General features: G+C 44.0%; 1 protein-coding gene across 4 annotated transcripts in view; it reads left to right on the forward strand.

Moving 5' to 3' along the window:
• Positions 1 to 24,648, forward strand: part of LOC122941504 (melanoregulin-like) — a 47,659-nt gene that overhangs the window by 10,571 nt on the left and 12,440 nt on the right. For 2 of the 4 annotated variants that reach the window (XM_044298816.1, XM_044298815.1), the window contains exons 2-6: positions 1,475 to 1,626; positions 10,625 to 10,718; positions 13,300 to 13,459; positions 20,724 to 20,814; positions 21,262 to 21,428. In XM_044298816.1, coding sequence (XP_044154751.1) covers positions 10,639 to 10,718; positions 13,300 to 13,459; positions 20,724 to 20,814; positions 21,262 to 21,428 — 498 coding nt within the window. In that variant the 5' untranslated portion in view covers positions 1,475 to 1,626; positions 10,625 to 10,638. The remainder of the gene's footprint in view (positions 1 to 1,474; positions 1,627 to 10,624; positions 10,719 to 13,299; positions 13,460 to 20,723; positions 20,815 to 21,261; positions 21,429 to 24,648) is intronic. The other 2 variants (XM_044298818.1, XM_044298817.1) reach the window with 1 other exon arrangement.

Genomic DNA, 24,648 nt, shown 5'->3' on the forward strand with positions numbered 1-24,648 from the left:
GCCTGTTCTAGAACATAATGCATACACATGTTTACAGCATCATCTGCAGATCTGTTAGACCTGTAGGCAAATTGCAGAGAGCCATTATCAGTTTTTCAAATGCTTTCCTGACCAATGATGCAAGGGCAACAGGCCTATAGTCATTTAGACAAGTAGGTTTTGATTTTTTAGGAACTGGGACAATTGTTGAGCGTTTAAAACAGGCATGGACCATTGATAGTTCCAGAGATTTAAATATGTCTGTGTGAAAACAAAGGCTAGCTGATCAGCACAGAATTTCAAACATTTCGCAGACACAGAGTCTAGGCTGGCTGCTTTCCTAATATTTTGTAAGGTGGTGGTGATGGTGAGTTCACTAAAAGAGTTCAAGAGGGGCCTGGATGTATTTCTGGAGCGTAATAATATTACAGGCTATAGCTACTAGAGAGGGGTCCTTGATCCAGGGAGTTATTCGGATTGCCTGATTGGAGTCGGATAGGAATTTTTTTCCCCTTAAGTGGGGAAAATTGGCTTCTACCTCAGTTTTTTGGTTTTTTTTTGCCTTCCTCTGGATCAACTTGCAGGATAACAGGCCGAACTGGATGGAGAGATGTCTTTTTTCGGCCTTATAAACTATTACTATGTAAACTCCTTGCAGATTTTGACCTTGGTTTGCATTTGAATCCAGGACCCCAGTCCTGCATGACAACAGTGCTAACGACTAAGCTGCCCTGCATATCAATGGGATATGCTACTAAATGTTGTATAAGGGTGTGGGTCCCACCTCTGTGACCTGCAACTGTTTTGCGCAAGGGGTTCTTTGACCCATCTGGCATCTACTGTGAGTCAAGAAGCGACTGCACATGTGCAGCTCTCTATTCACTTCTGTGGGAGTTCTGAAAATAGCCAAGTAAGCATCCTTACCTGCACCTATCAGACATTTATGAATATCTTGTGGATATGCCATAAAGGTCCAGGTGGTAGTAACCTTTTAACCTTATTAACAGTATCACCTAAAGACAGGCAGCCATGTAAATATAATGAAGTAGTTGCTTTGATGACCACAATACACAGAGAGTATGGCTGCTCAGTGGTTATGTTATGGACTATTAATACAAAATGGATACTTGCTTGTTGAGAACTATACTGTAGTTAAATTGGTGGCCAGGCACCCAGCCAATGCCTATAACAAGAATCTTACTCTTTGCTATATCATGTGTCACAAGACGGTTTCTGTTCAGCTCAAGCAAGCTGCTTCAAATCTGGAAGCGGGAGGGGGGAACTTCCTCTTCCACATAGATGTGACAGAAAATACAGAGTTTATAGCCAATAGAAAAGATATACGCCACCTTGCACCCTCCACTCCTTCCTGTCCTATATACTGTCTGCTGTTCCGCAATAAACCAGAGATCCTGTTATGACCCCCAGCTGTGTGTTGTCTCAGTATTGATCTCTCATTATACGTATACTTTAACATTAATTAATTTTGGCGCAGTACATCAACCGAACTGGCAGGTTGACCAGAACCAGAGCAATTTTGGAGCCCAGCGTGGAGCTCAAGGATTGGACCCTTTGTTCCCGTACCCCCGGAGACCAGATGAGGAGAGGCACACTAACGGACACCGGGATCACGACCTGTAATACGAGGTAGGAAAACTGAGTCATCTTGCCTATAAAGTTTCTCCTGGTGTAGCCTCTTGGTGTTCATCTGAGGGAGGGTGTGCGGCAGCAGTCCGGGATGTCCTCGAGGGCATGAAAGTAAGAACCCCATATGTTTTTTAAAGTCTTGATGTACTGTGTTGCGCCTATAAGTTGGGAAGACCCTGTTGACAAGTAATCACTGACTGAGACACAGAGTTCTCCTATTAGCCTGTATCGGAGTTCAGCCCGGCGTCTGACTCAAATCTCCAAAAAGGGGACGATCACAGAAGGGGGGAGAGCGGTCCGTGGTAGCCCGGAGTGTGCTGGCCGGGACTCAAAGGACTTCACGTCCAGTGAGTAGGTGTGAGAGACGATGGGACAGTACGCAAGGATTCTTCCTTGATGTATTGTGGTTTATTGTTTTTAATGTGCGACCCTTTGTAATGGAAACACAGACTGATAGAAACCCAAAGGTCTTCTAAAGTGCCTGTGTCAATCGGTCACCCCGGTGTTGTGACCGAGAGACGACAGAAGGGAGGATACCGGCCAGTGTCTACCCAGAGTGTGTGGGACATTAGGCTCAACGTGTTATATCGGGTTTCTGTGTTGTCCAGAACAAGGTGAAGGATCCAGAAGATGGGAAATGAGGAAAGTGACCCGAAGGGCTACTGTTCACCTGAACAGTAGGTGGCGGACCAGAGAGGCAAACGCCATGTTAAATGTTTAAGCAAGTTAGAAAAAATGTATAACATAACAAAAGGTGGCACACTGCCATGTTACGTGGCAGACGTTGTTGAATGAGAAAAGAGGGAAGTTGGAGGATGAAAAGTTAAGATACCGTCCATGTGTGGTTGGACTGTAGTACGGAATTTGAAAAGACGGGGGAGAACTAAATTATGATGAAAGCAGCCGGAGATACTACTGTAAGCCCGGTATATTAACTGGGCGAGAGCAGCCACCACCCTATAAAATGGCGCCGTCAGACCGGAAAAAGACTGGACTTGTAAAGTGTGCGGTTAACAGAATTACGCCTCTGTAGTTCCCCAGCATGTCTCATCAGTCCCCGCTATGGCGCCATCTTTTCCACAGCCAACGCCCGTGGCTGGACCTTTTAATCTCCTTTGTCCCAGATCCCTCCCCATCACCCCTAGTGTCCCGGTGATCTCTATGCTGTACTAGATGATAAACCCGGATGGCACTTTTATGACTTCCCGTCAGATCATGACCCCCACACCCATAATGGTGGAAGGTCAGAAAGAAGAGCCCGATAAAACACAGTCTGACGAGGCGGTAGAATCTGTATCTGGCACAAGGACCCCCACCCTTCCCCAATTGGCACCATGGAACGAGGGTAGTCCTGCTGCACAGAACCCAAACACCGCCCTCCAGTCTCAGATTACTGCATTGCAAAGAAACATGCAAGATCTAGAGAGGAGCAATTACGAAACCCTTAGGGAAGTCCTGACACTAACATGTCCCCAGGGCCTGCCCAAATATGTGTATTTTACTCCACAACTATAGTTCACTATAGTGAACTTACTGCCTGATCCTAATACTCACCCAATGCCATTTTACAGGAAATTGTCTCAAGTGCACCAAGCATATGGATGTACGTGGTCTGATTTGCAAAGTATAGTGGAGAATAAGACCGGTGAATACTCCTCACTGATAATGGACCACATTCCCATCCCTGAGCTGAGAGGTCAGAACTTTGACCCCTGGGATCATGAGTCTGTGGAATACTTTATAGAGCAACTACAGAAATGGGCAAAAGCAAAATTAGCAGATCATTCCACCACATTGCAGGACAGCTACGTGCAGCTGTGAAGGATCAGTTGACCCCCACCTTTTCTCTTCTCAGAAATGATAGCTTCTGCTGTTATAAGTTTAAGATCCTCTTTCTGATAAGAAACTGTCTGGCTTCTTGGTCTTTGTGGTTTTTGCTCAAATTATGTGACACCCACGGCTGCCAGATGTCTGACAATAAAATTCTGCACCGATTTATATGAGCAAGGGGATTCGCTGCAAACCATTTTGCACCTCATCCCGATACTCTCTGGGCCAAAGGACCCCAGGATATCGGACGCCTCAATGTCCCACCAGTCACTGTGACCCTGAAGGACCCCAAAGACCTACCATACAAAGAGACTGGACCCAGTAGCCAGGGCAGCCCCTTCCTGTGTCAGAGCTGTACATGCAGCCAGTGCCCTGCTGGACACCACTTCTGATATGGTACTTGGCCACCCCCTCACTATCCTAGCACCACATGACATTTCTGCCATTCTCCAACAAACACAACCTAGGCATCTGACTAATGAACGTCACCTACGGTTGCAAGGTAGCCTGCTCCTACCTGATAATGTCACTATTCAAAGATGTCACATCCCCAATCCTGCTGCTCTTCTCCCTCTTCCAAGGGGGGAGTATACTGGAGAATCTGAAGATTTTCTTGATCTACAGGCTGAAGAGGATCTTCAAGAATAAGAACTATGGGGTTCCTCTGACTCAATTTAGGGTGAAGTAGGAACGCCACCATCAATTTAGGACACTCCATTACTGAATCCACACTGGACTCTCTTTGTGGAGAGCTCAAGGTACGCCGATGACAAGGGGAAGTTCCATACAGACATGGCAGTCACTAGTGAGCATGAGGTGCTGTGTGTAAGACAATTGCGCCCAGACCAGTCAGCACAGGAGGCTGAACTCATTGCCTATACTGAAGCCTGCCTTATGGCAAAATACTCAACTGACAACATTTACACTTACTCTAGATATGCCTTTTGGAGTGATATGGAAGGCCCGGGATTACATCACGGCCGCAGGAACCCCAATCAAGAATTCTTCAGCAGTAGCGGCTCTAATGGCAGTACTCCTGCCCACCCAAGTGGCAGTGATTAAGGTAAAGGCTCATACTCGAGCTGACCCCCCCTGAAGCCAGAGGAAATGCCCTAGCTGATCAAGCAGCAAAGCAAGCAGCAGTGAAAGAGGAAGAAGAACAGCCCTCACAAGTCTTGATGGCAAAAATTGGATTGGCTAAGAGTCAGCCCAAGAAGAGAAAGAATCTGGACTGTGGACCCAAGAAAAGAGAGTATGTCTGCCCAAAGCTCTCTATTCTCTGATAGCTTCAATAGCTACAATTGCTTCAATCTGTTCCGCAATAAACCAGAGATCCTGTTATGACCCCCAGCTGTGTGTTGTCTCAGTATTGATCTCTCAGTATACGTATACTTTAGCATTAATTAATTTGGAGCAGTACATCAACCGAACTGGCAGTTTAACCAGAACAGTTATGCCTCACAGCACTTGTGTCCTGCAACATCTACATGGAGTTTGTATGTTCTCCCTGTTTATATGGGTTTCCTCCCACATAAAAAATAATAATTAACTCCACAAAACATAATAATAGATTTGGTATTTAACCCTTTCATGACCTAAGGGTCATGGATACCCCAGTGTCCAGGTCAAAATTTACAAATCTGACATGTGTCACTTTATGAGGTAATAGCTTTGGAACACTTTTATTTATCCAAGCAATTCTGAGATTGTTTTCTCGTGACACATTTTACTTAATGATAGTCATAAATTTGAGTCAATATATTTCACCTTTATTTATAAAAAAATCCCAAATTTACCAAACATTTCAAAAAATTCACAATTTTCAAAATTTCAATTTCTCTGCTTCTAAAACAGAAAGTCATACCTAATAAAATATTCATTACTTAACATTCCCCATATGTATACTTTATGTTGGCATCATTTTGGAAATGTCATTTTATTTTTTTAGGACGTTAGAAGGTTTAGAAGTTTAGAGCAATTCTTAAAATTTTAAGAAAATTTCCAAAACCCACTTTTTAAGGACCAGTTCAGGTCTGAAGTCACTTTGTGGGGCTTACAAAGTGGAAACCCCACATAAATGACCCCATTGTAGAAACCACACCCATCAAGTTACTCAAAACTGATTTTACAAACTTTGTTAACCCTTTAGGTGTTCCACAAGAATTAAAGGAAAATGGAGATGAAATTTCTAAATTTCACTTTTTTGGCAGATTTTCCATTTTATACATTTTTTTCTTTAATACATTGAGGGTTAGCAGCCAAACAAAACTCAATATTTATTACCCTGATTCCGCGGATGCAATGATATCATGATATATGATGTTTGTTTCAGTTTTACATAATAAAGCATTTTTGAAAAATAAATTATATTTTTGTGTGTCCATTTTCTGAACGCCATATGTTTTTTTATTTTTCTGCCGATCGCCTTGTGCAGGGGCTTGTTTTTTGCAGAAAGAGTTGAGGTTTTTATTGGTACTATTTTTGGGTACATAGGATTTTTTGATCATTTATTATTACACTTTATGGGGCAAGATGACCAAAAAATTGGCTGTTTTGGAACAGTTTTTATTTATTTTTACAGCATTCATCTGAGGGGTTAGGTCATGTGACAGTTTTATAGAGCAGATCGTTACGGATGTGGCAATACCCAATATGTCTACTTTTTCTTATTTTTTTTATGTTTTACACAATAATAGCATTTCTGAAACCAAAAAAATTATGTTTTAGTGTCTCCATACTCTGAGAGCCATAGCTTTTTTCTTTTTTGGGCGATTGTTTTAAATAGGATATCATTTTTTGCGGGATGAAGTGACGGTTTGATTGGTACTATTTTGGGGGGTCATAAGCCTTTTTGATCGCTTGCTGTTTCACTTTTTGTGATGTAAGATGACAAGAATGGCTTTTTTTTTTTTGCACAGTTTTTTCTATTCTATTTTTTTTACGGTGTTCATCTGAGGGGTTAGGTCATGTGATATTTTTATCGAGCAGGTTATTACAGGATGCAGCGATACCTAATATGTGCACTAATTTTTTCACTTTAACACAATAATAGCATATTTGAAATAAAATAAATATTTTTTAGTGTCTCAATGTTCTAAGAACTATATTTTTATTTTATTTTTTGAGCGATTTTCTTTTGTAGGGTCTCATTTTTTGCGGGAGGAGGTGACGGTTTTATTGGTACAATGTTGTTTGATATACACCTTTTTGATCGCTTGGTGTTGCACTTTTTGGGATGTAAGGTGACAAAAATGGCTTTTTTTACACTGTTTTTATCAAAAAAAATTATGGTGTTTATCGGACGGGGTCTATCATGTGATATATTTTTTAGAAGACGGTCGTTACGGACGCGATGATACCTAATATGTGTAGGTTTCGTTTTTTTTTTTATAGGAAAAGGCAATTAATTTTTTTCATTATTTTTTTATCAAGTCCCTCTTGGATCTTGAAGATCCAGTGGGGCTGATGGCTGTACTATACTTTGCAATGCTCTTGCATTGCAAAGTATAATACTATCAGATGTCCTGTAGGTGGCAACACTGGACGCCTTTGCAAAGCCTCAGGTTGCCATGGCAACCATTGGGCGCTGCCATCGCAGCACGGCAGCCCCGATGGTTGAGAGAGGGAGCCCCCTCCCCCTATTAACCCCATGGATGCCGCTGCCGCGGGACCTAAGTCGTTACAGCAGAGTGTCAGCATAGAGCTGACACTCGCTGCTGATGGCGGCGGCTCAGGAATGGAGCCGCCGGCATTAAACACAGCAGGGGGACCGCACTGCATCTGGGGAAGAGGACAGGGGGCAGCGCTGGAAAGGGGAAAGGTACGGCCTGCATTGAGGCAGCACAAATGGGGGCAGGATGAATGTATGGGGTGGGGAGGGGGTGGACCGCATCAGGGGCAGGATGAATGTATGGGGTGGGGAGGGGGTGGACCGCATCAGGGGCAGGCTGCATAAATATGGATGGGGCGGGGGGAACTGCATCAGGGGCAGGCGGGGACAGGGGGGGGTTGGAGGCGCACAGGAAGGGGGCACAGATCGGGGGGCACGTGGACACATTACCTGATTTCAGGCTCTGATATGCAGAGCGCAGATCAGAGCCTGGAACAGGCATTTTTTCACTGCCGCGATCCGATTAGTTAGTCTGCACAGACTAACCAATCGGATCGATTGCTGGCAAGGGACCACTCTGGACCCTTGCCGGCATTACTGCACTGTATGCTTTCAGTGACAGCAGCAGTGCAGGGGCAGAAGCTTTATTCCAAGTGTTTTGCAGTGCTTGGATTAAAGAGCTGCCTGACGTCTATACACGTGCTAGCTGCACGGGGCATGTGCAAATAGCACATATATAGACGGATTGTAGTCGGGAAGGGGTTAAGTTCTGAGACCCAGTAGGAACAGGTACCAATGTGAGTGAAGACCATCTCTGTGCAGTGCTGTGGAATATGTTGGCGCTATGTAAATGTATTGAAAAATTATTACAAATCATAATTTTATCATTAGCCCAATTTACTTATCCCATGGATGTGTACTGTGTATTTACCCAGCACATGTATGTCATTTAACTCTGCTCCCAACTGAATGCTAGTGGGGGGTGGGATCACATTAATGATATTAAATCAAACAGCTCCCACATGTGCTTCACAGCGGTCTGACTTAGAGTCTCACCAAGACTCTGTACGATGCAACTCTCAATTCAATTCAGCCGCATGTAATTCTTCATATACAGTTGCAAGAAAAAGTATGTGAACCCTTTGGAATGATATGGATTTCTGCACAAATTGGTCATAAAATGTGATCTGATCTTCATCTAAGTCACAACCATAGACAATCACAGTCTGCTTAAACTAATAACACACAAATAATTAAATGTTACCATGTTTTTATTGAACACACCATGTAAACATTCACTGTGCAGGTGGAAAAAGTATGTGAACCCTTTGATTTAATAATCTGGTTGAACCTCTTTTGGCAGCAATAACTTCAACCTAACATGTTCCTGTAGTTGCAGATCAGACGTGCACAATGGTCAGGAGTAATTCTTGACCATTCCTCTTTACAGAGCTGTTTCAGTTCAGCAATATTCTTGGGATGTCTGGTGTAAATTGTTTTCTTGAGGTCATGCCACAGCATCTCAATCGGGTTGAGGTCAGGACTTTGACTGGGCCACTCCAGAAGGTGTATTTTCTTCTGTTTAAGCCATTCTCTTGTTGATTTACTTCTATGCTTTGGGTCATTGTCCTGTTGCAACATCCATCTTCTGTTGAGTTTCAGCTAGTGGACAGATGGCCTTAAGTTTTCCTGCAAAATATCTTGATAATGATAAACTTGGGAATTAATTTTTCCTTCGATGATAGCAATCCGTCCAGGCCCTGACGCAGAAAAGCAGCCCCAAACCATGATGCCCCCACCACCATACTTTACAGTTGGGATGAGGTTTTGATGTTGGTGTGCTATGCCTCTTTTTCTCCACACATAGTGTTGTGTGTTTCTTCCAAACAACTCAACTTTGGTTTCATCTGTCCACAGAATATTTTGCCAGTACTGCTGTGGAACATCCAGGTGCTCTTGTGCAAACTGTAAACATGCAGCAATGTTTTTTTTGGGACAGCAGTGGCCTCCTCTGTGGTATCCTCCCATGAAATCCATTCTTGTTTAGTGTTTTACGTATTGTAGATTCGCTAACAGGGATGTTAGCATATGCCAGAGACTTTTGTAAGTCTTCAGCTGACACTCTAGGATTCTTCTTCACCTCATTGAGCAGTCTGCGCTGTGCTCTTGCAGTCATCTTTACAGGATGGCCACTCCTAGGGAGAGTAGCAGCAGTGCTGAACTTTCTCCATTTATAGACACTTTGTTTTACCGTGGACTGGTGAACAGCAAGGCTTTTGGAGATACTTTTAAAACCCTTTCCAGCTTTCAAGTCAACAATTCTTCATATGTCTTCTGAGAGCTCTTTTGTGTGTGGCATCATTCACATCAGGCAATGCTTTTTGTGAAAAGCAAACCCAGAACTGGTGTGTGTTTTTTATAGGGCAGGGCAGCTGTAACCAACACCTCCAATCTCATCTCATTGATTGGACTCCAGTTGGCTGACACCTCACTCCAATTAGCTCTTGGAGATGTCATTAGTCTAGGGGTTCACATACTTTTTCCACCTACACTGTGAATGTTTAACATTTAATTCTTTGTGTGTTATTAGTTTAAGCAGACTGTCTATTGTTGTGACTTAGAGGAAGATAAGATCACATTTTATGACTGATTTGTGCAGAAATCCATATCATTCCAAAGGGTTCACATACTTTTTCTTGCAACTGTATACTTTTAGGTGAGAAATGACTACTACTCACTCTTCTGAAGTACAGTCAGGACTTTCAATCCTTTATTGTATATCCAACACGATTCACAGCTCACAGGCTCATTTCTTTGAGAATGCCGAGTTGTGTCCTATCCCATAATGCGCGACATTTTGAGGGTCACGCCTCCTTACTCATGCATAGCCATGGAGTGTAGCTGGTCTCTTTAAATACACCTTAGTGCATATCTCATTATCACAACGACATCCCCCTTTTTTAACAAACAATTAAAAAGAGTTACATATTTGTATGGCAGCATATGAAGAGAACTACATGCCAGTCAAATTACATATTATGTACAATGCTGACAATGGTCAATTGCACCTATATAGGAAAGATAGCAGAATTTTAAATGCATGTACTATATATTACAAAATTGTGTGATTTCCTATTTCTTACATCTTCAGCGTGTCCCCTGGTCTAAAGGAACCTCATTGCTGGTTGGCCAAGATGACCATCTAAAAGATGGCATGTATAAAGACCTCTTTATTAAGGCACGTTATATGCCCTGTAAATGTGAGATCCCAAGTAAAAAAAACTTTTGACCCTATATTGACCCTCTCAGCCTCATATATTAACCACTCTCAATAGTCTCCCACAGCAAATATTTCTCTTCTTCCCACCCTCATACAGGGTGATGACGGGAGGTGCCTTCATAACCCTCTCCTACTTATCACATTCCCTAGCTGGAGGCTTCTAGTTGTGCTGATGCCCATGTGACTCTCTTGTTCTTTGATCCCAATTACAGTGATTTGTTTGTATATTAACAACACCCATGCTAAGACCCCTATCCTGTCATTCTCATGAATTGCAGTATTGAACCCCAGCATGGCAGAACGCAGGACCTTCTATCGTTTCTTTTGCTGCTGCTGTCATGAGGAGGCACCAGAGAAGAGCCCACTGATCAGGTAACCTCTGATTAGATTGTAGATACCTCTGATCTTGTATAATTAATACCTATACAGATATATGCAGATATGCGTCTACTGCATCTTGTATAATACCATATATGATCTATTATATCACTCAGCATTTACAAGCAGCCCTGCATTTTGTAACATAATTTAATTGAACCAGTCAAAACTTATACAGCGGTCACAGAAGTCAGTGTCAGCTATGTGCATATGGGTATCTACCTTTACTTTCTTAAATCTAACAATGTAAAGGGCTTGTCCAGGATCAGAAAAAGTGTTTTTTTCTTCCTGAAACAGCACCACATAGGCTCTGTCTGGTGTTGCAGCCCAGCACCATTGTAGTGATTGAGGCTGAGCTGCAATACCAGACACAACCCATCAGACAAGAGTGGTGCTGCTTCTTTTTTTTTTCCAGTTAGCGATATTACATCTCCTCTTCCACATTCTTACAATGAATTCCAACTAAGTGAGATAAAAAATGGGTTTGGGTGATGGTGTGACATTGAATGTTCCATTGGTTGACCCATTGCTAGAAGTTTATATAACCTCATTTTGCAGCAAAGGGGCACTTGAGATGTGCCCACCCAAAACTTTTGGATTCATGCATAAATACTAGGACAGGTAGAAGACTGAAGATGACAATTGCTGCCCATAGAAAGTACCAGTACCACCAGAGCACCAAATCTTTAACTATCCAACACAAAAGTTTAGGAAGCCAGCTGTTGGAACTCCAAGTCTGTAGATACTATCACTGGAGTAAAAGGGCGAGTCCCAGTGCTGTGCTACTCCACCATACACTGGTAAATAACACTGGATGGTTTTAGTTTGCTCCTAGGTTTGCCCAATATGCCACCACCTGTGTTAAGGGGGTTTTCCATGGAGATTTTTTTTAAAGAAAATGGATCAGAAGGGGATAAAAATAAAAAAAAGAATCATTACTCACCTCCACCCATCTCCAACCACTGCCCTGCTTCCTTCTTCTCTTCTGTTTCTGGTTCCAGCTCAAATCGCTGTGAAATACCATGAATGGCCCACTCATCCACTCGCTGGCCATAGCCGTGAACCGACTGAGCCTGCAATTGGCTGAGTGATCCTTTCCTGACATTTACAGCGTGTCAAGCCAGGATCAGGAAGTGAAGAGCAGTGGGGCTGGTGCATGATTGGAACAACAGTAACGGGGGATCAGTGGAGGTAATAATTCTTTCTTTTTTTTTTACCCCTTTTGACCCATGTTTTTAAGCAGCACGGCTAATAAATTAAAGAGAACCTGTCACCTAGAAAACATACATTGGACCGCCAGCATTACCTTACTGCAGTCTGTAGCATGATTCCAAAGTTGTCTGTCTTTGCTGTATGATGCGCCAAAAATAAAAGAGTTTGTATAGACACAGAAAACTTTGGAATCATGCTACAGACTGCAATAAGGTAATGCTGGTGGTTTAATATGCATTCTCCAGGTGACAGGAAGTTGTGAAACTCATGCACTTACATTAGAGAAAAGAATGCCACCAAAGTGCAAGAATGTATATACCTACAGAACAAGTCTGTATGGCTACTGTGGGAACCCTCGAAGAGGGGAGTCATTCTAGGTTGGTGTTGACCACATTTAACCATGGATGGTTAAACCTGTATAAGGATATGGTCTTACCAAGTTCTGCAATGTTAGCAAACCAAGAAAGTGAAAATTAATTTAAGTCATGAAAATGGAATGGGAACACCAGGACTAGTGAGTGGGTACTTTGGTGGTGTCAACTAGCATCTGGAAGGAGAATAATTCAGGCAGCATACTTACTCCTGCAAATAGTGTTTCTTCTCTGATCCTGATCTTTTCCAAATCTATTATTTCACTCTCAATATGTATCGGTAAATCATCATGATGGTTTAAACTCATATGAATGTGTCATTGCTTCAGAATCAGGACACAATATTTTAGTAGAAGGAATTTGCGTGGATGACATTGATGGCCCACTGTATACACCCCACCATTATAGTGAAGATAATGGTCAGAGAGAACTATTTGACCTAGTTTGAATTTGTGGCCATAATGGTACATTTGGCGAATTGATCTACTAGGTCAGAGACTGGTTCCTGACAATTGCGTTCCATAAGCTGGCAGACTGATTCATTTACCTCTAGTTTTGTTCTAGGGTGGCGTTGTGGTGCAGACTACAAGCCTCCCTAGTGCTGCTGATTCCAAGGGAGCTGAGGTCAGGGATAATTGGATGGAATGGGGAACCAATTTTGATTTTGCTATAGGCCCCCGCCTTGTGATTACACTCCTAATTATGTACATTTATAATATATGTAGAGGATGTGTACTACTAACAGTTGTTGCAACATTAACATGCTAGTAGATATATTGATCCAAGCTTATATATAACCCATAGTATGTCACCTATATCATATATTGTGATGTATTGGTTATTTTTTTAATTGCTATGAGGCAACTTAATCAGGGAACCAGATGCTTCATGGCATAGTGAATCTTTGCTCTTGACATAACTAGGGCAGTTGCTAGTTCAGGGTGAAGTATTTTAAGGTATTTTGGGTATTTATATTGCATATTTTATTGTAGTGAGACACTCTTGTACTTTGACCGGGAGGTGAAGCGTCGGAGAGCAGAAGAGGCAAACTTGTGGAATGAGCCCCAAGATGTGTCTCACACTGAAAGAGACGATGATCGTGAACTATACAACTTACTTCAGAAAAGAGCAAGGACACGGAGGGGATCAGAGGTCAGTGCATAAGAAGAGATGAGTAGTAATAAGTGAATGAATGTGAGATGGCATATGACAAGCCGCTATGGTCCAGAGCTGGCTTAAAACTTGCTCCCTGAAATCACAACAATATACAAGGAAGGGGTATAAATGCTAAAACTTAACATTTAATAAACCATTAAAAACACAAAAGTCTCAATGAGAAAAGTTCTTCTCATACAACACTGGTACAGGATATGTCACAACAAAAACGTGTGGTCACTCGTGCCTGCACGTCAATCCCGCATAACCAGAAAAATAAAGTAAAATAAATTGTCTTACCAGATCCAAAAGAGGAGTTATCAGATGGGGTACCGGTGTGGTCATAGGGTGGTCCCGGTAGCAGGTAAACACGTATGGATGATGCATGATAGATACATCCGTGGTGGGCAGCAGGTGCAGTTGAACTGTTCCCGAAAGACACTAATAAATGGGACAAGGGACCTAGAACACCCCGCCTATATATATGTCTAACACCCCAGAGTGCTGTTACCACTTCTGCACCTTGCTACTGTCTTTATTGGTCTAACCTCATATCGTATGCATTTATTCCAGGTCCTCCACACTGTGCATTTCTAATGTTATGTAACTGTTCATGTAATGTGCCTGGTTCACCAGCAGGTGGCAGAAAATATGGCAGAGCTATAGTTAGAGAGAATGGAACTTATTATTCCATTCTAAACACCCTCTGTAGGGGAGTGGGTCAACCCTACTTCCTTAAGGAAGGGTAGGGACCAGTTAGTTAGTCTAGTTAACCCCTGCTAGGGAAAGGGTGTGCAGGGGCACATCTCTGCTGGATGTGCCTACGCCAGCCAGAGCACCCTAAGCTCTGCTGGCCATGGAGGCCAAAGCTTGAAGCCTCAGAAGCCAGGAGGAAAGTTCCCTGGTATAACCTAGAGTCAGAACTACAAAGTAAAATGCAGCATAGAGAAGAAGCTGAGTTATACAGCCAGCCTGTCAGTACAGCAGAGTCAGAGAGAAACAAATATAGCAGAGTGGAGTATGCCTGCCAGTTTCATGCTAAAGTCTGCAGGAACCAAAGCAAACTGTAAACAGTTTTGGAGAACGTTTATGCAAAGTAAAGCTGCCATAGAACTTCATCTCAAGGTTTATGCCTCAATTATTCCCCCTATTTATTGCTTCTCAGCCAAAGCCTGGGGTCCAGCGGTATCCAGGTAGGAGCACCGTGACACACAATAAGAGACATTTTAGGTCACAACATACCACTCTGCATTTCCTACACCTGGGACACAGTATATAGAGGGCCCTGGGGGGAAGGCCGCCCATTGCAATCTTGGCGGCCTTTTGCCCCTGGAATTACCCCCTCTATCTGTTAAACCCCCTACAAGAGACTTTACAGCATCTACTTACTGCTGGAGAGTGTGAATCTGCATAAGTTGCAGCACTGTGGCAAAACAGGGGTTAATCAGCCATCTTGGATTTGGGCATCCTGTGTTGACAGGAAGACATCCACAAAGCAGAGGGGAGGGAACCAAACAGCCACCTCCACAGAGGAACCATTCTTACAGCAGAAGTACAAGTCCCTAGGAGGACAAAGAAATCAACTGCACCCCTACAAGAAGTAGAAGCGGCAGCGATTTTGAAAAAGGGAAAATGCAGTTCCTTCTTCCCTGGATCCTGAGAAGCAATGTCCAGAGGTCTGAGTGAGTACTACTGGGGGAAAATAAACTTGCTAAAGACTGTTTGGAGCCATTATCTGCCTGCCAGAGCATCATACTCCCCCAAATTGCGCAGTTGCAGCGACTATTAAAAAAGCCACGCACCAATTCTGCCGCCGTTGCCCATAGCAAAGCGCACTTAAATTGCAATCTAGCTTACATGGACCCCTCTAGTCTGGTACAGGGTATCAGAAGCCATGTCTGACAGTGAAGATAGCACCCACTTGGACTGCAGTGAGCAGTCAGTAGCAGATGCAGCCACCTGCATCATGCCTCTTACAATGCCATACTATATTGGGGCACCTTGGCTCCCACATTATTCAGGAGAAGCCCACCAAGGACATCTGCAGTATGTCACTGATCTACTCAGAGAGAAGGATGACACATGGCAGAATGACCTTGCCCGATTGAAGGCCCGCAGGAGGAGTGCATCACAGGACTTGATAAAGAAAGAGGAAGATTGAGAGGATGTTTAGCGGAGAATGTGACTTATCAGAAAGAAGAAAAAGGTTAAAAACATATAAAGAAATAGTGAAGGAAAAAGACATCACACCTGCTATGACTCTACCAGATCCTCCAACCACTGAAAGTGACCTATCCACCAGTTAGGAGTCCACTGATACTGCTCCATGCACTCCGGAACCACAACCGAATGAGGAGCTCCTTGCTATAAAAAACCAAGGGTCTATTCTTTACTGCTGTCTGGAGAACTTGTCACCTACAAGGAAAAAGCCAAGGTTTACAGAGGATCCTCCAGAAGAGGGTGACCTTGCAGTTCCAAGTTCTGCCACAGAAGGCCACCAGGAGATCGCAGATGAAGCTTCTATTGGAGTTACAGCTGCAGAGAGCACTAGAGCTAGCAGTCACAGCGATGAGGATGTCATGCAGCTTAAAGAAGGACTTTTGCACCCTCAACTATGGGACCCAGGAGGAAGACTTCCAGCCCCTCCTGTAAGAGACCTCGTGCTGTGAAGAAAACCATCTATTGGACTACTGGAGACACAATGTGAACTGTGTCTGAAGGGTGAGAACTGGTTGGCCCGTTTGTGTGTTGTTGTTGCCCTTGTTTGGTCCTCACCCAGAGGGTAATGTTTTGTAAGGACTCTGCCTATCTGCTAGAAACTGACTCCAAGTTGCGCTCAACAGCGCCAAATTCCCTTTTTTCCCCCTTCGCAGGTTAAGTGGAAACCCACCTGCCTTATGGGTTCTCATTTTATATGCTCCTAGTGATAATGTTGTTCTGCCTCATGTGGATTACAAATATTGACATTACTACCTCATGTGGATTAGGCTTCGTTCACATCACCGTTCAGCCTTTCCGTTCTCCTGCTCCGTTTAGGGGCAGGAGGACGGATAAGCACATAACTGATGCCAAACGGAGTCAAACGGAGCCTGAGGACCCCATAGACTATAATGGGGTCCGTTATGTTTCAGCTCAGAAGATGATTTTTACGCGGAGACAAAAGTTGTGCATGCAGGACTTTTGTCTCCGCTTAAAAATCATCTGATGTGAACGAAGCCTTACAAATGACTCTTGCACTATTTGTTCCAGTTTGGTGCACTTGATCCACCAACACTCACCCCAAGTTCACACTTGAGCGTTTTACAGCGCGTTCCTACGCGCTGTAAAACGCGCAACACATGGAAACCAATGCTTCCCTATGGGGCTGGTTCACATTTTCGCGTTTTACAGCGCGTTTGAACGCGCTGTAAAACGCCCGACGCTCAAACAAGTACAGGAGCTTTTTTTGGCGCGTTTGACGCGCGTTTGGGCCATAGACTCTTTGTACAACACTGCTGTCAATCACCCAAACGCGCGTCAAACGCGCGTTCACTATTAAAAAAACGCGCATAAAAACGCGCGACAAAAACGCGCATAGAAACGCGCGTTTGAGAAACGCTTAGGTGTGAAACCAGGGTTAAGGAATAGACTCAAAGGTATATCTGAGCTCATTATGGACTCTAATGTGAATTTCATTGCATTGGTGTGTCCTAAGGCTTAGTGCGCCAACTTATCGACATACAGTTAGGTCCATATATATATTTGGACAGAGACAACATTTTTCTAATTTTGAACAAAACTATTCAGATGCAGTTGAAATTCAGACTTTCAGCTTTAATTCAGTGGGTTAAACAAAATGATTGTATTAAAATGCGAGGAACTAAAGCATTTTTTAAACTCAACACCTTCATTTCGGGGGCTCAAAAGTTATTGGACAAAATAAATAATTGTAAATAAAATGTTAATTTCTAATACTTGGATGAAAACTCTTTGTTGGCAACGACTGCCTGAAATCTTGAACTCATGAACCTCACCAGACGCTGTGTTTCCTCTGCAAGGTCCTTACTGCAGCGGTTTTCAGTTGCTGTTTGTTTGTGGGCCTTTCTGTCTGAAGTTTAGTCTTTAACAAGTGAAATGCTCTATTGGCTTCAGATCAGGTGACTGACTTGGCCATTCAAGAATATTCCACTTCTTTGCTTTAAAGGGCTTCTGTCACCCCATTAAACCGTTTTTTTTTTTTTTTCCTTTACTAATAATCCCTACACTGCGATCTCATCATACATAAGCTAATTAATGATTTTCGTTCAGTAGAATTTGTTAAAAATCGATTTTTGGAATATGTAAATTACCTTGCTACCAGCAAGTAGGGCGGCTACTTGCTGGTAGCAGCCGCATCCTCCGATGGTAATGACGCCCCCTCTGCTTGTTGATTGACAGGGCCAGCGGACGGGATCTTTCTCTGCTGGCCCTGCCTGTTTTGATTCAATATCTGGCGCCTGCGCCGCAGCCGTACCTCTCTTCAATCTGCGCAGGCGCACTGAGAGGCGGCCACTTGCTCGGCCGCTCCATCCTCAATGCGCCTGCGCCGATGACGTCACATCTACACCCGGCGCAGGCGCATTGAGGAGCGAGCGGCCGAGTGAGTGGCCGCCTCTCAGTGCGCCTGCGCAGATTGAAGAGAGGTACGGCCGCGGCGCAGGCGCCAGATATTGAATCAAAACAGGCAGGGCCAGCAGAGAAAGATCCCGTCCGCTGGCCCTGTCAATCAACAAGCAGAGGGGGCGTCATTACCATTGGAGGATGCGGCTGCTACCAGCAAGTAGCCGCCCTACTTGCTGGTAGCAAGGTAATTTACATATTTCAAAAATCGATTTTTAACAAATTCTACTGAACGAAAATCATTAATTAGCTTATGTATGATGAGATCGCAGTGTAGGGATTATTAGTAAAGAAAAAAACAAAACGGTTTAATGGGGTGACAGAAGCCCTTTAATAAACTCCTGAGTTGCTTTAGCTTTATGTTTTGGGTCATTGTCCATCAGTATTATTAAATGCCGACCAATCAGTTTGACTGGATTTGAGCACACAATATGTCTCTGAAAACCCCAGAATTCATCCGGCTGCTTCTGTCCTGTGTCACATCATCAATAAACACTAGGGACCCAGTGCCACTGGCAGCCATGCATGCCCAAGCCATCACACTGCCTCCGCCGTGTTTTACAGATGATGTGGTATGCTTTGGATCATGAGCTGTACCATGCCTTCACCATACTTTTTTTTTTTTTCCCATCATTCTGGTAGAGGTTGTTCTTGGTTTCATCTGTTCAAAGAATGTTCTTCCAGAAGTGTGCAGTTTTTTTAAGATGTTTTTTTTTTTTTAGCAAAGTCCAATCTAGCCTTCTTATTCTTGAAGCTTATTAGTGGCTTGCACCATGCAGTAAACCCTCTGCATTTACTTTCATGCAGTGTTCTCTTTACGGTAGATTTGGATATTGATACGCCTAGATCCTGGATAGTGTTGTACACTTGATTGGCTGTTGTGAAGGGGTTTCTCCTCACCATGGTAATTATTTGGCGATCATCCACCACTGTTGTCTTCCATAGGGCGTCCAGGTCTTTTTCATTGTTGAGGTCACCAGTGCTTTCGTTCTTTCTCAGGATGTACCAAACTGTAGATTGTGCCACACTATAGCAATTTCTCAGTGTATTTCTCAGTGTAGCAATTTCTCAGTGTAGCAATTTCTCAGTGTAGCAATTTCTCAGATTTTTTTTTTTTAATGTTTTCGCAGATGAAGGGATGGCTTGTTTTACCTGCATGGAGAGCTCCTTTGACCGCATGTTTATTTCTCAGCAAAATCTTCAAAATGCAAGCACCACACCTCAAATAAAATTCCAGTCCTTTTATGTGCTAAATTGAGAATGAAATAATGAAGGAATTGCCCACACCTGCCCAAAAAACAGCCTTTGAGCCAATTGTCCAATTACTTTTGGTCCCTTTAAAAACGGGTGCCACATTTAAAGGAGCTGAAACTCCTAAACCCTTTATGCGATTTTAATGTGGATACCCTCAAATGAAAGCTAAAAGTCTGGACTTTATGTCCATTATATAACTATAACTTGAATATGTTTTAGTAAACAGGTAATAAAAACTAAATTTTTGTCAGTGTCCAAATATATATGGACCTAACTGTAAATGTTTAGCTACCTGTTAAGTCATCAAGTTGACAAAAAGTAAAGCATTATAAGGCCTTGGTGCTAGTAAGGGATTACAGGATGAAACCACCCTTCTATTTATGGGCGTCTCATAGTATCGTGGAGGGATTACAGTACATGACACCCCCACGCTTTATATACAACTCTGGCCCAGTCCTGTGTGGAGTATTTGAGCGCTTGGTGCAGTACATTTCTTGGTTCACTGGTTATACCGAGAGTGCAAACTCATAAGAGCAGGAACCAAGTGGTAGCTGTCTCTATGTTAGTATATGTATGTCATGATAGTCTATAGCAGGGATCAACAACCTTCGGAACTCCAGCTGCTGTTAAAACTACAACTCCCAGCATGCAAACATGCTCGGCTGTTCTCACAACTCCCATAGAAGTGAATGGAGCATTCTGGGAGTTGTAGTTTCAGAACATCTGTAGTGCCGGAGGTTGCTGATCCCTGGTCTATAGTCTCAAGCAGCACTTTAGTTTCCCCTTGGGTACCCTTAGAGCACACACCCTAAGCACAAGCCGAGGGCGGCTTGGTTTTTAAGTAAGGGGGTATGTAACACCCCAGAGTGTTTTTTATGGTTTATCAAAAGTTAAGTTTTAGTATTTATATCCCCTTCCTTGTATAATGAATATGAGATGGACAATACTTATAGTGAAGATTTCACTTGGGATGCGGCACAGTATTTGTAGTCTCTAAAATTTGCAGCATGGGGCAAACCCTGGCCCATGCAAAAGAAAATTCCTATTAAAAATGATCTATCTATCCATCTTCTGCCAAAATCAGCATCCCTGTCCACACTTTCTGCTCCCTACTGCATCATTTAAGTGAATGGAAACAGCACTGCAGTACCCAGTTCCAGCCACTACACAGTCGATGAAGTTGTGTAGATCTGGCCTCTTAACTACTCGGTAACATCTTGACCTACTTGGTGACCACAGTGGGTGTGTGGGGTGTTGTATGACTGATGATTAGATATTAATAAGGAATAGGCCATCAATATTAAAATCCTGGACAACTGTTTTAAGTGTAATACCACCAAGACTTTGCTGTGATTTTCCTTCTCCTCAGGGCTACCGCCGGCTTAGTTTTGATATCAGTGCCCACAGACAGATACGTAAAGATGTGAAGGATCGTTGGAGGGTGCTTTTGGACAATCTAGGTGAGACATTGTTTACTGATAATTTCACAGGGGTTAACCTATCATCCTTACACCAAATGCTAATTTGCCCTGCAGCGCCACCATATAGTAAATTAACTATTAACTAATTCTATCGCTTATAGAAATCCATAGGCTGTCCTTGTTAGTCCTCCAGAGAAGTAGACACTTTTTTTGGTGGATATCAAACATTAGGGGATTCTTCTCTATTAATTCCATAACAGGGTATTTCAAAGTAGGTTTTGTAGATCAGACATCTCCTTTAAGTTCATTCACTGCACGTATGGAAAATTAAAAATGTTAAATATGAGTATATTGTGCTTGTAGAAAGTCATTTTAGGTCCGTACTGGTTGTTTTGACAAGAGTCTTTCACCGTATCCATATTATTCGAATCTAGGTCCTTTCTTTGTTCTTGCCAGTCTCACCTCAGATTCTTTCTTAATCTGTAGGTTTTCGTAATGAAGCAGACTCTTTGCTCAATGTGCATTCTAATACCTCCTACAATAGTATGCGGAACCCCACAGAGGCTCGTCATCTGCTCAACCTGTTAGCCGAGGAGACCAGCATATTTGAGCAGCCCAACCTTCCACCCCCTGAGAGGTACCTGTTTGTTCTGGTAAGTCGAGAAAGACTAATGAGGACCCTTTTAATGGCTTATAATAATAATAATAATAATAATAATAATATTTATTTACATACAATGTATATTAGATACATGATTATCAGTTTATATAGTCCATGCTCTAAGCACATGACATTCAAAGCCATGAATTGGGGGCAAGTCTACCTATTCAGGTTCTAGCCAACGCAACTTATAGGTGTCATAGTGCAACCAAATATGTGTCACGGCTGATGATGGGGAAAACCCTCAGCCGTGCGATGCCAGAAGATGGATGGTCAGTGCAAGGCACCCACACAGACACACACAGGAAAGGGAAATAACCCTTCCAACACCAACCAGGGAAGTGAAACCACTTAAAGGGGAATACACACACAAACACACTGGAGCTGTTACCGCCGGCAACGACATGCGTGGCAACCATGTCCTGGGAGTCAGCCAAAAGGCCCGAGACACTGCCACCACATGTACAATATAGAACACGTTGCCACAGGCAGCCACCAGTGAAGGGAAGTGTCACAGTGCACACACCCAAACCTCGTGCATACCAAACACATAAAAGGCACACCTAGAAAGACAGGTAGCCAGGTGCAACCGCATACACAAACAGCAAGCTGCCACATAAAAATGTTGCCAGCGGCAACCACAGGTGAGGCAACATACTTCAGCCCTCACCTGTGATTGACAACACAACCAAGACCGCAGGCAACTGCATGCGGTTACAGGAGTCACGACCATGACCATGGTCGTGACAATATGATTCCTCTTTTAGTCTTATATTGCACTAGCTGAAGGACTTCCCCTTTAACAGTGACTTTCATAGCATACCACCCCCTTGACAGTGACCTCCGCAGGGGTCCGCCCCCTTAACAGTGGCCTTTACTGGATCGGGGGCGTGTCTTTTTGAACAGCTCACTCTAAGACAGCTGCACTGTATTATCTGAGTGTGAGCTGCAGGGAGAAAGTCACCCTCTATCCCTGTCAGCTGAAGAGTGGAGGGGGCGTGGCCTAGCAAGATCAGGGGCGTGGCTTAGCGGGACCTAAAAGTTGATTTTTTACTTCATTTTTTCAATCTCAGTCAGCTAAGTGGGAGGGGGCATGTCCTAATTGGTTCAGGGGCGTGTCCTTTTGAACAGCTCACTCTAAGACAGCAGCACTGTGCTGTCTGAGTGTGAGCTACAGGGAGAAAGTCACCCTCCCTCCCACCCCTGCAGTTGACAAGTTGATTTTTACCTAAATTTTTTCAATCCCCGTCGGCTCAGGAGCGGGAGGGGGTGTGGCCTAACCAGATCTGGGCATGGCTTAGCGGGACCTAGAAGTTGATTTTTAACTTAGTTTTTTCAATCTCATTCAACGGAGGAGTGGAAGGGGGCGTTGCCTAACTAGATCAGGGGTGTGGCTTATTGGGACCTGGAGGGGGGTTAAGTCTCTTGAGAGTGGACACATTGTGGCAGGGGGCAGTGTCTGGGCTCCTTCCTGCAAGAGTGATGCCCCTCTGAGCACCTTACTGGCACATTTGCATACCAAATAAACTGGATTTTCAGAGGAGAAAAACATCTATTGCTGGAACAAAGGCACATATTGAAATAAGGTACTAAGTGCTATTAGGCCATGGCTTTACCTCAATAGCGATTATCCTGGTGACAGATTTCCTTAACCTGTTGGGGACACATGACGTACCGGTACGTCATGATGCCCTGGTACTTAAGGACACATGACGTACCGGTACCTCATGTGTATTTACGATCGTAACAGAGTGCCTGCTGAAATCATTCGGCAGGCACTCTGTGACAATGCTACCCCCCCCGTATCGGCGATCGCAGCAAACCGCAGGTCAATTCAAACCTGCGGTTTGCTGCGTTTCCGGGATATTCGGGTCTCTGGTGACCCGATAGCCCGGAATAGGATGGCGATCGGTGGTGTGATAATACACCACCAATCACCATCCTTAGATCATGTGGGATGATGGTGACATCACCTCACAGGATCGCTTCCTATTGGCTGCACGGGCGGGTGGGGGTTAACTCCCACCAGCTCTCCTCCTCCATTCTGCTTTCGGGAGCGAGGAGAGAGAGCAGCCTGCGTTGGATCTACTGACCCAGCACCCCCATCTGTACCCAGCACCCCCCTTCTGACCCTCCACAGTGCCATCTGGCACTAAAAGGTACTTTAGGGACAGGTTAGGAAAAGGTTAGGTTAGGCAGGGATATTCAGGGAAAGTTTAGGGGGGAAAAAAAAATGTTTGACTGTTGCATCACCCTGATCGGGTATCTGGGGTCCACAGCACAGCTGTGTGACCCTAGACCCCCCAGGGGTGCTGCAGCTTGGCCCCCCTGCCCCCCCCCCACACATATTTTTTGGGCCGCAAGCGTTTTTTTGCGTACGCTAACTGTGGCGGGCACTCTTAGCGTCCGGCCACTGTTAGCGCATCGCCCACCCTACTGCTGATTAGCTTCGGACAGCTGATCAGCAAGTTTGAATCATTTAAAAAAAAAAATTCCTTTTTTGGGATTTTCATTTTTTTCTGTTAGGTTTAAAGCAAAGTCCGCGAACGCTCGTGCCCCCACACACACGCACACAAAATAAAGTTTTCCACGAACACACACACACACTCCCCTATGGCCCGCCGGATGTTCTTGGCCGAGGAGGCATACACCCAGCCTGCATCCGACTCCGAAAGCCCCAGTGAGGACAAGGATGACCCCACTTTCCTCTTGTCATCCGCGTCCTCCTCATCCGCTAGCGATGATGATGAGCCCTCAAGGTGGCGGAGAGGCCACCAGGCAGAGCAAGGTTGCCGCCATGCCAGGGACCCTGTGGCCCACACTAGTACGAGCAGCTCTGGGGCTCGTACTAGTTTTCCAGCCCACCAGATAAGTTCACCTGAGCCCCCTACCGGTGAACTTGCACGGTGTACTCCAGAGGATTTTGAGCCTGTGATTGCTGATTTTGTTGGCCAGCCAGGAATCCAGATTCCCACAGTGCGCTTCACTGAATATGACTATTTTAGTCTTTTTTTCAGTGACCACTTTGTGAATCTGATGGTGGAGCAAACGAACTTGTACACCCAACAGTTCATTGCTCAACACCCGGGCTCCTTTTTGGCTAGGGCCGGTGGCTTGACTCCGGTCAGTGCAGCCGAGATGAGGAAGTTTTGGGGCCTTGTGCTGCACATGGGCCTAGTCAAAAAACCCAGTGTCAGGCTGTACTAGAGTGG

The sequence above is a fragment of the Bufo gargarizans genome, chromosome 6 (genome assembly GCF_014858855.1).
Source record: "Bufo gargarizans isolate SCDJY-AF-19 chromosome 6, ASM1485885v1, whole genome shotgun sequence".
Classification (NCBI taxonomy): Eukaryota; Metazoa; Chordata; class Amphibia; order Anura; family Bufonidae; genus Bufo; species Bufo gargarizans.